At 49.5% G+C, this 12,516-nt stretch overlaps 1 protein-coding gene across 5 annotated transcripts in view; it reads right to left on the reverse strand.

Moving 5' to 3' along the window:
* Nucleotides 1–12,516, reverse strand: part of TANC2 (tetratricopeptide repeat, ankyrin repeat and coiled-coil containing 2) — a 248,650-nt gene that overhangs the window by 33,424 nt on the left and 202,710 nt on the right. For all 5 annotated transcript variants that reach the window (XM_040617492.1, XM_040617490.1, XM_040617491.1 and 2 more), the window contains one exon: nt 700–808. In XM_040617492.1, coding sequence (XP_040473426.1) covers nt 700–808 — 109 coding nt within the window. The remainder of the gene's footprint in view (nt 1–699; nt 809–12,516) is intronic.

Here is a 12,516-nt window from a genome sequence, read left to right on the forward strand (position 1 = left end):
TCCAGAAACACATCCAACAGGACCGACACGCGGCAGAAATTATCCGTTTGCTCTAGGACAGTGGAGAGCTGCAGTTCTTAACTCTATAAAATCACATACAGACCAGACAAAAACACAGCCTCGTTTTTACCAGTGCCGAGCACCCACAGGTCCTGACACTTTGAAGAAATTCTGTATTTGCTGTGACCTGACAAACCCACCCCCTGGCTTCCATCCTCCGGCATACGGGCCAGCAGGCACGAGAATGACACTCAGCTGATGGGCTGTATCGATGCTCGCATCCCGGCTGCCTTTCAGTCATCCGGGTCTCAAATGTCTGTGTGAGGTGTAAAATCGCCCGCCCGCCAGATTTTAATGACCACCCAAGTTTCCCTTTACAACCTCAATTTTGGGTTGGATTCTTCAAAACCACTCCTTTTAAGAAGATTCATTTTTTTCCTAGGTGTTGTTACAGGACTCATCTTACATGGTAGAAGAGTAATTTTAGGTAAGGAGGCTATCTGCTGAATTTACAGTCTGAAGGACGGTTTAATTCCAAGGATTTCTTACATCCCATTGCCAGTTTTCTAAAGCTCACTTCCACACGTTTCGGCAGCCCGAAGCAATCACACTTACAGCAACCCTAAACCAAGAAGAGCCCGAACGCTGCCAGCGCTGGCAGATGAGGTTGGCATAAGGCTCCATTTTAATTTTTGTTACCTTAAAAATATGTGCTTTGAGAATGTGATGTCCCAGTTCAATAGTTTGCTGTCGGTTTAGTTTTCCTTCTTGACGGGAAAACCAGAAGGCAAGTAATGTGTGGCCGCTCCTAAAAGCAGAGGGAAAAGTATGTTAGTGTTTGCTTGTTACACCGACTAAACAACTTTAGACACCAATTTTTGCCCTGGCTAAGCCTTCAACCTCATCCAGCTTGGGGAAACAGCTGGACTAATTCTCACTTATAAATCACTGACTAATTGCATCCGTTGTTATTGCTGATCACCGATAGCTCCAAAACCCCCTAAACACTGGAGGACAGCAAAAATAAACCAATATATTTTCAAGAGCAGACGTAAATTTGGAAACACCTGAGGGACCATTGCATGAAAGCTGAAGTGCAACTTTTACAGCCATTTTGCAGAGGAGAACCGCACTTTGAAAGCATGCCACCAATCCTGAAGTCATTAGAAAATGACATTATTTAAAATATCCACACTTTGAAAAAAACATCCTTTAAAGGACAGCTACATTCCCCAACCCGTGACACGTCCTGCAGAGTGAAGCAACTTTTTTCCCACGTAAAACTCCTTCTAAACACATTCTCCAGCTTTTCCAGTAATAAAGATGCTTCTGGCAACGACCAACCAGGTTGACAACCAAAGCAAATCAACGGAACCACACACAGAGCCCTGTTTGGGGCAAAAAGTAATAAAAGACACAATAACTTCCTTCGCTAACGGTGATTTTTACTGACGTTTTTAAACGTAACAGACTTCGAGCTTGTAACGCCAAAAGTTCAACGTGGCTGAGTCTTCCCAAAGATGCGAGAAGCTGATTCTCTGCACAAGCACAAAACACACACGGTGCAAAAATGTCCCGTACGGACACACACTTCTGGGGGGGCTGGGGACGGGCTGGGGGGGCACAGCAAGCCGGGGACGAGGCCACCGAGGGCTCTGGGGAGCTGCAGTTTTCTGGGGTTTGCCACTACATTTATACTCCTCAAGTCCCTGGCTGCACCCAAGGGAGTTCTTGTAAACCCACTTCATTTCTGGAACTAAATAAAAATGTGACTACACGTAAAAGGAATCAAACCCCTTCCAGCCAAAGAAAATAAAACATGGTATCAACTGCGGCTTTAAAGGGCTTTTAAGGACAGGGGATGTTATTAGCTCATCCCCGTTTGGTAAGGCAGAGAAGTACTCAGGATGGCCAGATGTCAAGTAAATACTACAGAAGTTTTCACAACGGTGGGGATTTACCAGCGCATCCACGTCTAGGGAGAACGATTTTATCTTCCCTGTCTGAGATAAAACTCAGAATAAAAGTGGAAGACGGGCGCTGCCAGGGCCCGGTGTTCGCCGAGGTACCCCCGTGCCTGCCGGTGTTGCTCCGTCGGGCTGCTCACACGCCGATCACTCGAGCGGAGCCCAGCGCTGCTCCGCCAGACCCTGCGGTGTCGGTAGGGTGAGGACACGTGCCTGCTGGAGGAGCGGGATGGAAAACAAAATGCCTTGATCTCACGAGGCAGGACTTGATCGCCAGGTTTTGATAGGTGGAAGAGCTCCGCATCCCATTTCCAGGTAATAAAATAAACTCTTTCACTGGTAAGTAACGCTGCTGTGCCTCTCTCCAAAATACAACTAAATTTAGAGGGGCGCCATCAACTCAAATCACAAACCGCTGTCTGAAATGTTTCTAACGATTCACTCTTTGGGTGACTTCAGCGTAAAAAGAAACGGAAGATCTGGGTTTTTTTGCCTGTCGAGCTCCTTTCCACACCCTGGGCTGGCACACGGCGAGATGCCGATGTCGGGATCCCACAACTCCGCGCTTCCCACCGCTGGAGAAGCTCCTCCTGATGGTGACGCTGCCCACCAAGATGTAGCTCCGATGCCTCAGCTGGGGGGTTCAAGTGAGGCAGGATGCCTTTGGGCACGGGGCAGTGCCACCGGTCTCCACGCACCGGTGCTGTGAGGATGCTCCAGGCAGCACCCACAGGAGGCACAAAACACACAGAGCTGGGAAAACAGAAGGGCCTTGGAAGGGGTTGTAGCACCGTAAGTTACCGACAGCTTGTTGCCTCACCTCCCGTTCGCTCCTGCCCTCTGCTCCCCGTCTCTGGAGTGGGAGCAGAACGTTGCTCATTACGCTGATTAACCACCAGGAATGCCCACGGAAAGGCAGGACAGATGAGGAGGTAACAAGCGGCTATGGACCACGGCCTGAGTGCTGCCAGACAAAGCCGCAAGTCAAGCCGCGCAGCAATTGCCAGATTTCATCCATCCCCGTTCCGCCAGATTATGCAAACCCGGAACCGTTCCGGTACACTCGGTGCATCTCGACAGCTCATCGGATTCACAACGCTGCGCTCAGGGCCTGGAGACGAGCCAACGCGTTTAGCGCTAAAAGGTCAGTGGTGCGAGTTCACTGGGAGCCGTCGGCCCGTTTCTGTTCCCGGGAAAGCGATCCGGCCGGCCGCGGTGAGCCCCATCCCCCCGCCGCCCTCCTTCCCACCGCCGAAAAGGAGCAATACCAGCTGTTGGCTTGTTGGTGGAGAACTCTGAAAATGTTTGGGAAGGCTCTGAATGGAGCCGTAAGTATATCAACCCTAAACATGAACCGAAGCTCCAGAAACTTCTAACGTGCCTGTTCTTTGCAGCAAGAGGCAAAGAGCAGCTCCTGCCTGAGACGTGAGCCCAGGTTCCCCAGTCAGCTTCCAAATTGCTCCTCAGCTGCCACTGGCAGGGCACGTACCTGCGTTTAATCACACGCATGGCTCCGGCTGTTATGAATAAGGCATGTATGAACTATTCCAGAATAAAGTACAGTATTCATGAGTAACACATTACCTCTGCAATGCTTCCCAGACCTTGGCTTTGGGCTTGTTGATGAATACCTGCAGTCACTTGTTCTGTCAACGTTAATTGCATGCTAAACCAGACTACAACAGAACAGGCTTTTTTTCTTTTTTTTTATTTTCTTTTTTTTTCCCCAATACAGCAGAGGATGGCAGTAATGATTTCTACATCAAGGAGCTCAGTGAAATGATTTGCTTTGAATTTCACCACTGCGGAGTTTCTCATCAGAATTTTTTCTATTTTTAATGTAAGATTTCTTTTTGTGAAAAATTAATAACGCTGCCCGCTCAATTCCAGCAGCTTTTGCCTGCTCTTGCAGGCTCCTGTAACGAGCAGGGGTGCCTGCAGGGATGTGCACATACATGTATGTATCAAGCCATGACGATGAATCTCCATCCTGCCAAGCCCCTGCACAGCACCAGGCGGTGCACGTAGCAAGGCCAACGTAGGGGCAGGCTGTCGGTGGGCACAAGGGGGGATGCTGGACTCAGCGGAGCGGTCCCTACGCGTCGGCTCCCTTATTCACCTGAAGCAGAGGCACACAGAGCTCTGGGTGCAGAGCAAGGCGACGCAGGGAGTTGGTACCTCAGGCACATCCCTCGGGCCACGGATGGAAGGCGACAAGGTGTCACGAATGCGATACCAGGGTGACCAAAGAGCTGTGACGGAGCATGGGGAAACACGAAAGAAAATACTGAAAGCTCCCAGATCCGTGCTTCATCTATACTGTTCTATCCCTGAGGTAAAGTAAAAGAGATTTAAAAGGGTGTAAAATTACTCTATGTTAAGGCATTGCACTACTGGAGTAAAAGGCAAAAAAAATGAGTGAGAATCAGTCCCATTTACTTCTGAACCTCCCAAAGTCCAGATGCCCTGATTTACACCCACATCTCCCTTCTCCCAGCTAACCCCATGAAACCATTCCAAAATCCAGAGATTTGACGCCGTGCCCAGTGAATCTGCTCTTCCAAGGGACGTGTATTCGTATTTCACTCAGCTCTGCCGAGTGCAATTTTATAACTTCAGCGCAGGGAATCATGTCTGCTCTGACGAAGCCGGGAGCCTCCTTTGCAGGATGCCTGTCCGGACGGCAGAAAGGCCAAGCTCAGCTCAGTGAGCTCCTCTTGAAATTTAATCACCAAAACTGATATATTGATTTTTGTAACATAGCTTCCCTCTGATGTTATAATTGCGAATTAACTTGGAAGGAATTAACATTATACAAGAAAATTCAAACAAAAAAGGGAGCACTGCTAAGCATGCGATATTCTTTCCTACAGAATTAAAGACGGGTTTAATTTTTTGAGCTAACCGGGACAGTCAAGTTCAAAGCCAAGAAAAATCTTTCCACCCCTCGGGTCAGATCTCGTTGCATCCAGACAAGCTATGGAGCATCTGATGGAAAACCATCGCCCTGCCTAGAAGTAACGGAGGACACAGCAGCGGTGTGCTGCAATCCTGGCTGCTTTGGGGAACCACAGACACGCTTCCCGGTGGGACGAGGAACCTGTGCCAGCACGGCTGCTGCTTGCTTTCTTCACCCAACAGCTGTCTTAATGGAACGGGCCCACACGTACTGTAATCACAGCTGTTGGTTACACAGAGCAACACCCAATGGTCTCAACCGTAAGTTAGAAACCCCCCGTTCTGGGCACCGACCGTGAGATTTCTAGGCTAAAAGGGGCTATACGTGATCAGCCAAGCTTCCTTTTTCATAGTGCAGATGAGAAGGCTCAAAATCAGCAGTGCAGCGGTCAGACCTACAAGCCAAGCGCGGTCCCGACGGGCTCCAGCCACGCCGCTGGCAGACGCCTGCGCTGCAGACCCGCGCGCCAAGCCCCGCTCCACTGAGGCAGGTCTCTTAGAAAGGCACCCGACTGGAATTCAAGATTTCAATCATGATGTTATTGCCGCCAAGCAGAAGTGCTAGACTGACTATTTCTGGTTTACAGGAGAGAAAGCGCTGCACAAAAAAATCCATATCCAGGCATCGTCCTTACTTTCGGCGCTTCGTTACCACTCCCCGCAGCCTCGTGCAGACTAAGCAGTAAAAGCAGCAAACCCGTGATTTGTGTAAAGGCGAGCTCAAGAACTGCACGAACCACTCTGTGAGCTCTTGAAAAGCAGAAATGGAATCACTTAACGGCATCTGGCCTATCCTTAAGAGCAATTTTAAATTAAGTAACAGCATCTTGGCGATGGAGGACTTTAAAGTTTCTGACATCTCATAAAATCAATAGGCTCGCTGGATGTTTCTTCATTGCCAGGGTGTGACTGAACACCAGTAAAACCAATACCATCTGCACAGCTCCAATCCTGCTTGCATCTAGAGGGATGTGCTCCAGGATCATGAGCTCCGAATGCTGCCGGCGCTGCCCTGCCCCTCGTCCTCGGCCCTGGGCAGGCAGGTCCAGCCTCCACGAGATGCAGCTCAGAGAGGACCAAACCGCAGTTAACACGAACCCGAGCAAGAAGAGATGCTTTTGAGCATTTGTGCTTAATGACTCCTAATTCTGAATGAGCTGGAAAGCTCCTTACCCCTCTTCGGTGGTATTAACGGCGCCCACAGCTGTATCCTTCAGGTAGAAAGTTTCTTCAAGTGACTCCCAGCGATGGAAGAGCCGTGACCTCACTGACGCAGCTCGGCTGAAACTGAGACTGTGCTGCAGCCCTGCTCGCAACCCCCATCTCATTACTTCTCAAGGCCACCTGTTAAAAATTCCATAGGTGCTAACCGTGCTGCGCCCGTATTTTATCAGGGATGGGGAGTGCATGCCCTGGCCTAGGTCACCCACGTGGCCTGGTGCGGAGGGTGGGTTTCTCGCCGTGTACCCGGGACACCAGCGCGGCAGCTGATCCCGTGGAGCATCCACGCTACACGCCAGCTGATCCCGTGGAGCATCCACGCTACACGCCAGCTGATCCCGTGGAGCATCCACGCTACACGCCAGCTGATCCCGTGGAGCATCCATGGCAGCCAGCACCGGGAACTGCCAAGAGAAGCAGCAAAGAGGACAACCAGACAGCTCCGATGGCACCCTTCAGATCTAAGGTAACAAAAGACACTTACAGCGATTTAAAAATACAGAACATAAAAGGAAGGATAAAGGGGAGAAAAAGAGCCTTCCTGAACGCTTACAGGCCCTGACTTAATGAGATTTAAAAAAACAGCTCGAGAGAGTAAAGACGCAATTCCCTTGTCTCTGTTCAGTTCATAAGGCTTTTCTGAAAATCTGCTGGTTGCCAGGAACAGATTACTTTATATTCAGAGAAAAGCAGCGTTGTCCAAGAGCAATGTGAAAAGACTGCTAGCGTATTTAATAAATATGTTGGATGGGTAAAATGACTAACACCGCCTTTCAGTAAGCTCTCCAGTGACTATGCAGTTAACACACGGAGAAGACCTCAAAACACCAGTGGTGGTAACACTTTCTGTTCTCGCTCGCCCTGACGTAATTCAAAATAAATGGGGTTACAGAAGAAGAGGGGCTGTGATTTGGGAGTGTTTTACTGCTGCTCTGACCAGGAGTAAATGCCCATGTAAGCAGCAAGACGGAACGCGAAGTCAGGGGCTGCTCTCTCCTGGATGGCTGGAAGTTGGCATTGCTCTGTAAGTGGGTCTTAAGATTTGGGAAATGAAATAACAGGAAGAAATTCAGCAACACTTCTTTCTTCGGTCAGCACTGATAATGCCTCTGATTAACTCCACTTCCCTCTTCTCAGTGGCTCAGTGCCACAGAATGGATTATTCCGTGAATATTTTCTTCCACTGAGATGCAAAAAAGGTACGGCACACAGAAGTTTGCAGTCCAGAAGAAAAGATTTTATGAGGACAGTAACTCAAGACACTAAATACACCCCAAAGCCGCTCCGCAGCCGAGCGCTTAGGTTGCATGTCTAACGAGCCAGTTAAATCTAGCTGCTCTAACGATGTCCTTTATGGTGGCAGCGACCACATCTGCTCTCCATCTCATCTGTCACAATTCACAGTCTGCCTCCCGCCCCTCCTCTGCCAACGGACCCTCAGCTGCACCCCTGCCCCAGTTTCAGAGGAAAAACCTGCAGCTCAGCCACCTCACCGCGCTGCTGGGGACACAGCCACCGCACCAACCAGTTCAAGCCTCCCTCTCTTCTGTGGGCAGCCAGTCCCCAACCCCGCGCTCCACAAGCATTGCTTCTGATGCTCGGAGGAGTCCCCGTAACAGCTGCCCAACCTGCTACCAACAGCTTCAGTAATTTATTTTTTAGGTCTGTATTTCTGCATGAGACTAGCGTTAACATTTAGAGATGCCGGAGATGTGGATACTTGCATAAAGCAAGTTTCCCATATTCATTCTGTTGAGCTATTGCCCGTTCTTTTTATGTTTCAAAATGTACTAGGTTAGAAGTCATGGAAGCAGAAAACTTAATTCTGGAAGTCATACGGGAAGCCTGGAAGTTGGATACTCAGAGTCAGCACTCAATCAGGCCTCTCCCACTTGGTGAACAGATTGCGTTTGCCCCTCCAATTAACTAGAGAACATTATGATGGATTCATCTCCGTGATTCAAAAATAAGGCACTCACGATGGTCCGCTTGAGGAGTAAATTAAAAGGGCAAGAAACATTGTACTGTTGTTCTTACGCTACGGGGACAGACGAAGCCCAGCCCCACACCACAGGCAAGGCACCGCTTCTAGCACGCTCCACGCTTCTGCCAGACGCAGAGCTGTGGAAACAGTCTTCAACCACCAGATCCCGTGGTGATTTGATAATTAATTACAGTAACTCAGCACAGGCCTTGCACAAGTGCAGATGAGCGGACAGCAGCTGGAGACGGCAAAGCAACAAATGACGATGTCTCCTCCTGGTTCTGCTGCTGCGCCAGGTGCTGGCGTGTCCCTGTACCTGGGGGCACCTGGAAAAGCCCAGTGTGAGCCACAGTACATGGGAAGCTGAAAGACCGGCACTCTGGAGCCACGAAAAACATGTTAAGAGAGGTAATTTCCACAGTAAAGCAATGGCAAATACTACCGGAAGCAGCAGTGCTCAGCTCCCTGCTGCACCTGGAGAGCTGGGCTTGCCATGGACCGCCAACCGCTTGTGAACATCGGATTATTTCATCCCCGTCCCCACAAGGGGCTAGTGGGCACTGCATTACTTTTCATTTTCTGCCTAAGTATATAAAGGATTCAAATAAATCGTAAACCCCTTATTTTGCCTCGCCTTGAGTTCAAACAACACGTTTGCTTCGCTGAGTAAAATCCACTCCACACGAATGCAGAGAAAACACTGAAGACGTGGCCCAAATTTTGGTGAACACTCCATCATTTCAGCTAACAGTAAAGCAGAGCGTAATTTAAGAGCTTTTCAGAATCTTGGAACATAAGAGAGGAAGACGACTAATCCATGTGCTGGAACAACCGAGTGAGCTACGTATGGAGGAGCTAAGTGTGGATCATTTTGAAGAATCAGATGTGTAACGTAAGAACCCATCCTCCACTTAACGCTGTTTATTGTATCCCTGAATTTTTATAAATATAATTTTCACAGACTTCTTTTCCTCCAAACTTTCTAAATTAATTATCTTTTGACTGGGGGTTGTTATTTGTGAATCAGATTAAACATTCCACCAAAATGAAAAAAAAAAAACCACCACCTGATTTTTTTCTAATGTATACGCTCTATCATTTTGCTGGGTAATATATAAAAACATTAATTTTGTGTAGGGAAAGTCTCCGCTTGCAGCATGCCTCCGAGAGAAAAAGGAAAATGCAAAATACCTCCACTGAATTGTATTCAAAGACAGCTCTGCTAGAAACCATGGCAACTGGGCGCGCTGGATTAGGGATGCATACTTGTGTTTGCATCCCTGCTGCATGCTAATCCACGCCGGGAGCCCTTCTCTGGGGACAGATTTGGTGTGCAGATCCGAAAGAGGAGGGAAGAGATGAGGAGATGCCCTCAACCTCAATGGTGGAGCCACCACTACCTCTCCCTTATTATTTTTTGGTGAGATCCCTGATTATTAGGTGTCTTCTCGTGAAGTCCATGAGCAGGAGCTGCCCGATAAGGCTGCGGTGTCCCAAGGACAGCACTGCAGAGCAGCGATGCCTCACGCAGCATTTCCAAGCTTGGGTTGCAGAGCCGGGTCAGCCCAGCGGTGCCATCGCTGAACGAGGCACCAACACCCTGATTTTCCGAGAGGCCAGACACCTCTTGGTCTCTCTCCATACCTGAACACTCAAGCTTTCCTGGAAACCCAGCCACAGATGCCTGGGATTTCAGGATAACACCGCATCCGCAGCATCCACCAGAACAGCTTGGCATCTCTGCGCAGTGGAAACGTCCTGCGCGTGGCAGGGCATCCCTCCAAAGTTCTCTACCAAGGAGAGTCTCCTCCGTCATCCTGCCAGTGACTCCGACTCCTGTCCTTGCTGCTTGCGCTCTTCCTACGGAAGGGGAGATACGAGCTGCTGTCCCCATCGGCGGGCAAGTCACGGTGAGCGCAGCTAGCCACACAGCTGCACAGCAGCGAGGAGCCACAAGCAGCTCAGAGCCTCCTCTGTGTCAAGGAACAGTGGTGAAGATCTAAACGCTTTGTTTCACTCAGGTGGCCCACATGCTGGAAGTTCCCCGAGCAGCGCAAAGAGCCTGCTCCTACCCGGCTCCAGGCTGAGCGGTGACCACAGGGACATGCCACCAGCATGCAACAGCCGTGTGCAGGCAACAGCACTGAGGGCATCTTCCTCCTCCCTCAGCTTTCCTGGACAAGAAAAGAAAATTTGTGAATCCACCTCAAAACTCGGCATACTGGTTAGAAGAGTAGCCTGGACGGGTTCATCTCATCCATGTTATTTGTCAGTCCAGGAGACATCTCCTGGTGAGCCCATCACCCCGAGCTCCTTCATAAATCAACAGGAGGAGATGCTTCCCAGGCGCTCTTTGTCTGACCTATTTTAGCCTTTTAGCTCATGATGAAATGAATTATTCTTATTTCTCTCCTCTTGACTATAAAGCAAGTCTAGACAAGTAACTCAGATGCCGGTACTTAAATCTGGATAGAGTAATTTCACTTCTGGGGTCCATATCTGACTACAGATCTCTTATTGCCTTGCCAGGGCAAATCACTTCACTTCTGTCTCTCTCACAGTCCCTTCATCAGCAACGCACGGATAAAACATTTTATTAGCATCATAAAATCATGGAAAATAATTGCACGGAAGTTTCTGATTAAGTCTAGGCAGAAAATGGCACAGCATTATGGCCGAATTTAGGTTAAGAAATACAAGTGTAAGACTGAATATACAATAATGACCACTTTCTCTGTGCACCAGTCACAAAGGATTGGGTCTTTCCCTAAAATGTTTTATGTTAGTTGTCAACTAAGATGCTTGGTTAACAGTGCTACATTGACAGGCTGGGGAAGTCATTACTGCAATGCTGGTTAAACACTCTGACAAATGCTTTTTTTGGTGCCCTGTTATTAAACAGCAGCGGATGCTGGGGGGTTCCCCTGCGGGGGAGCCTGCAGCGATAGCGTTCCCCTTCGATGCCAATTAGCCTTTGCTTTGGGCAGCAAACGCACGGTGAGCGTTCCAAGAAGAGGGTTAGCATCTCAAGAGGCTAATGCAAACACCTGCAGGATGGAAACCTGCTGTTTATTGTAAAAGCAGAGAAAAGTGTGTTAATTTCTGGATGTTGCGTTCTTCCTCTCCCCTCTTCTCCACGATTCCAAGAACATGGGAACTCACTCATTAACGAAATGAGGCCGATTACCCCAGCTGCAGTGCCAGGGACATGAGGCCCATTATCCCCATTTGCTTCGTAACATCCTCACACCTGGACACTCTGTCAGGGTAAGTCAATTAAAAGCAGCTTCACAAACCCACATTTCACTTCAAAGCTCTTCTCCCGGGGAAAAAACCCAGCCTCAGCAACCTGACTCTTTCTGTATCGACACGGCAAGGTCAGAAAGCCTCACATTAATGGCACATTTCTGCAGCGCCGTACAGTGAACCTGAGGAGCGGTCCCTGCAGCTGGCACGTCTTCTCAATTCCCAAGCGAGCAGAAAGAAACCAAACCGGCTGCCAATAACCCGGGCGCAGGCGAATTTCCATAGGCTACTCCTGTGAGCTCCGTCGGTGGCAAGCTGGGCTTCTTTTAGAAGAAATAAAATTAAAAAATTGTTACTTCATCATTGCTAAGGGTTAAGCATGCTCTGAGCTCAACATCTCAGTATCAGCTCTTCCCTCAGAGCTGGACAGGAGGATTCTGAGGAGCGCAACAGCTGAATCTCAGGGGTCTTCTCTATTAATCACCAAAACGTATCCTCTTTCATTATCTACCATCAGAGTATAATGCAATTAGTGCACATTATACATTAGAGATACTTATTAGTCCTCCAGTATGTACGGACTTGCACCCAGGGCAGCGGGAGCCCGTTGCATGCCCTGTAACTGCTTTTTCACTCCGCAGGGATCCCTGCCCGCAGAGCATCGCTCCCTGTGCACCTTACAGTCACCGCTAATTTATCCTGTGGAACGGCACAGGCGGGATGAAAAGTGATGCCTGGAAGTCTCCGGAATGGTGTTGAGGGCAGCGCGGAGTGTTTGTGATGCTCCTGAAAGGCAGAGCCCTCCCCCCCCCCCCCGGCTGGTGATGGGCGGAGCAGACATGGGTTGACCTGGCCTCCGTGATACAACTGCAGGTAGGCGGTTCCAGCACGGAACCACCCAAAACGCCGCACGTTTGGGTCTCCTTTGGCATTCTGAACGTGCCCCTACCATCGCTGTGAGAAGGAAGAGGAGTGTTTCTGGACCCAGAGGACCACAGCCGCATGCACTGCTGCCCCAGGCAGCACCAGCACCTGCGGGGAGCCTCACCCACCAGGTAAGCATCCCGCACCCCAATTCTGCTTTCAGGGTAACGGTGGAGAGTGGTGGTCTTCCCGAGTTGCTTTCATTATGATTCGTTA

The sequence above is a fragment of the Falco naumanni genome, chromosome 18 (genome assembly GCF_017639655.2).
Source record: "Falco naumanni isolate bFalNau1 chromosome 18, bFalNau1.pat, whole genome shotgun sequence".
NCBI lineage: Eukaryota > Metazoa > Chordata > Aves > Falconiformes > Falconidae > Falco > Falco naumanni.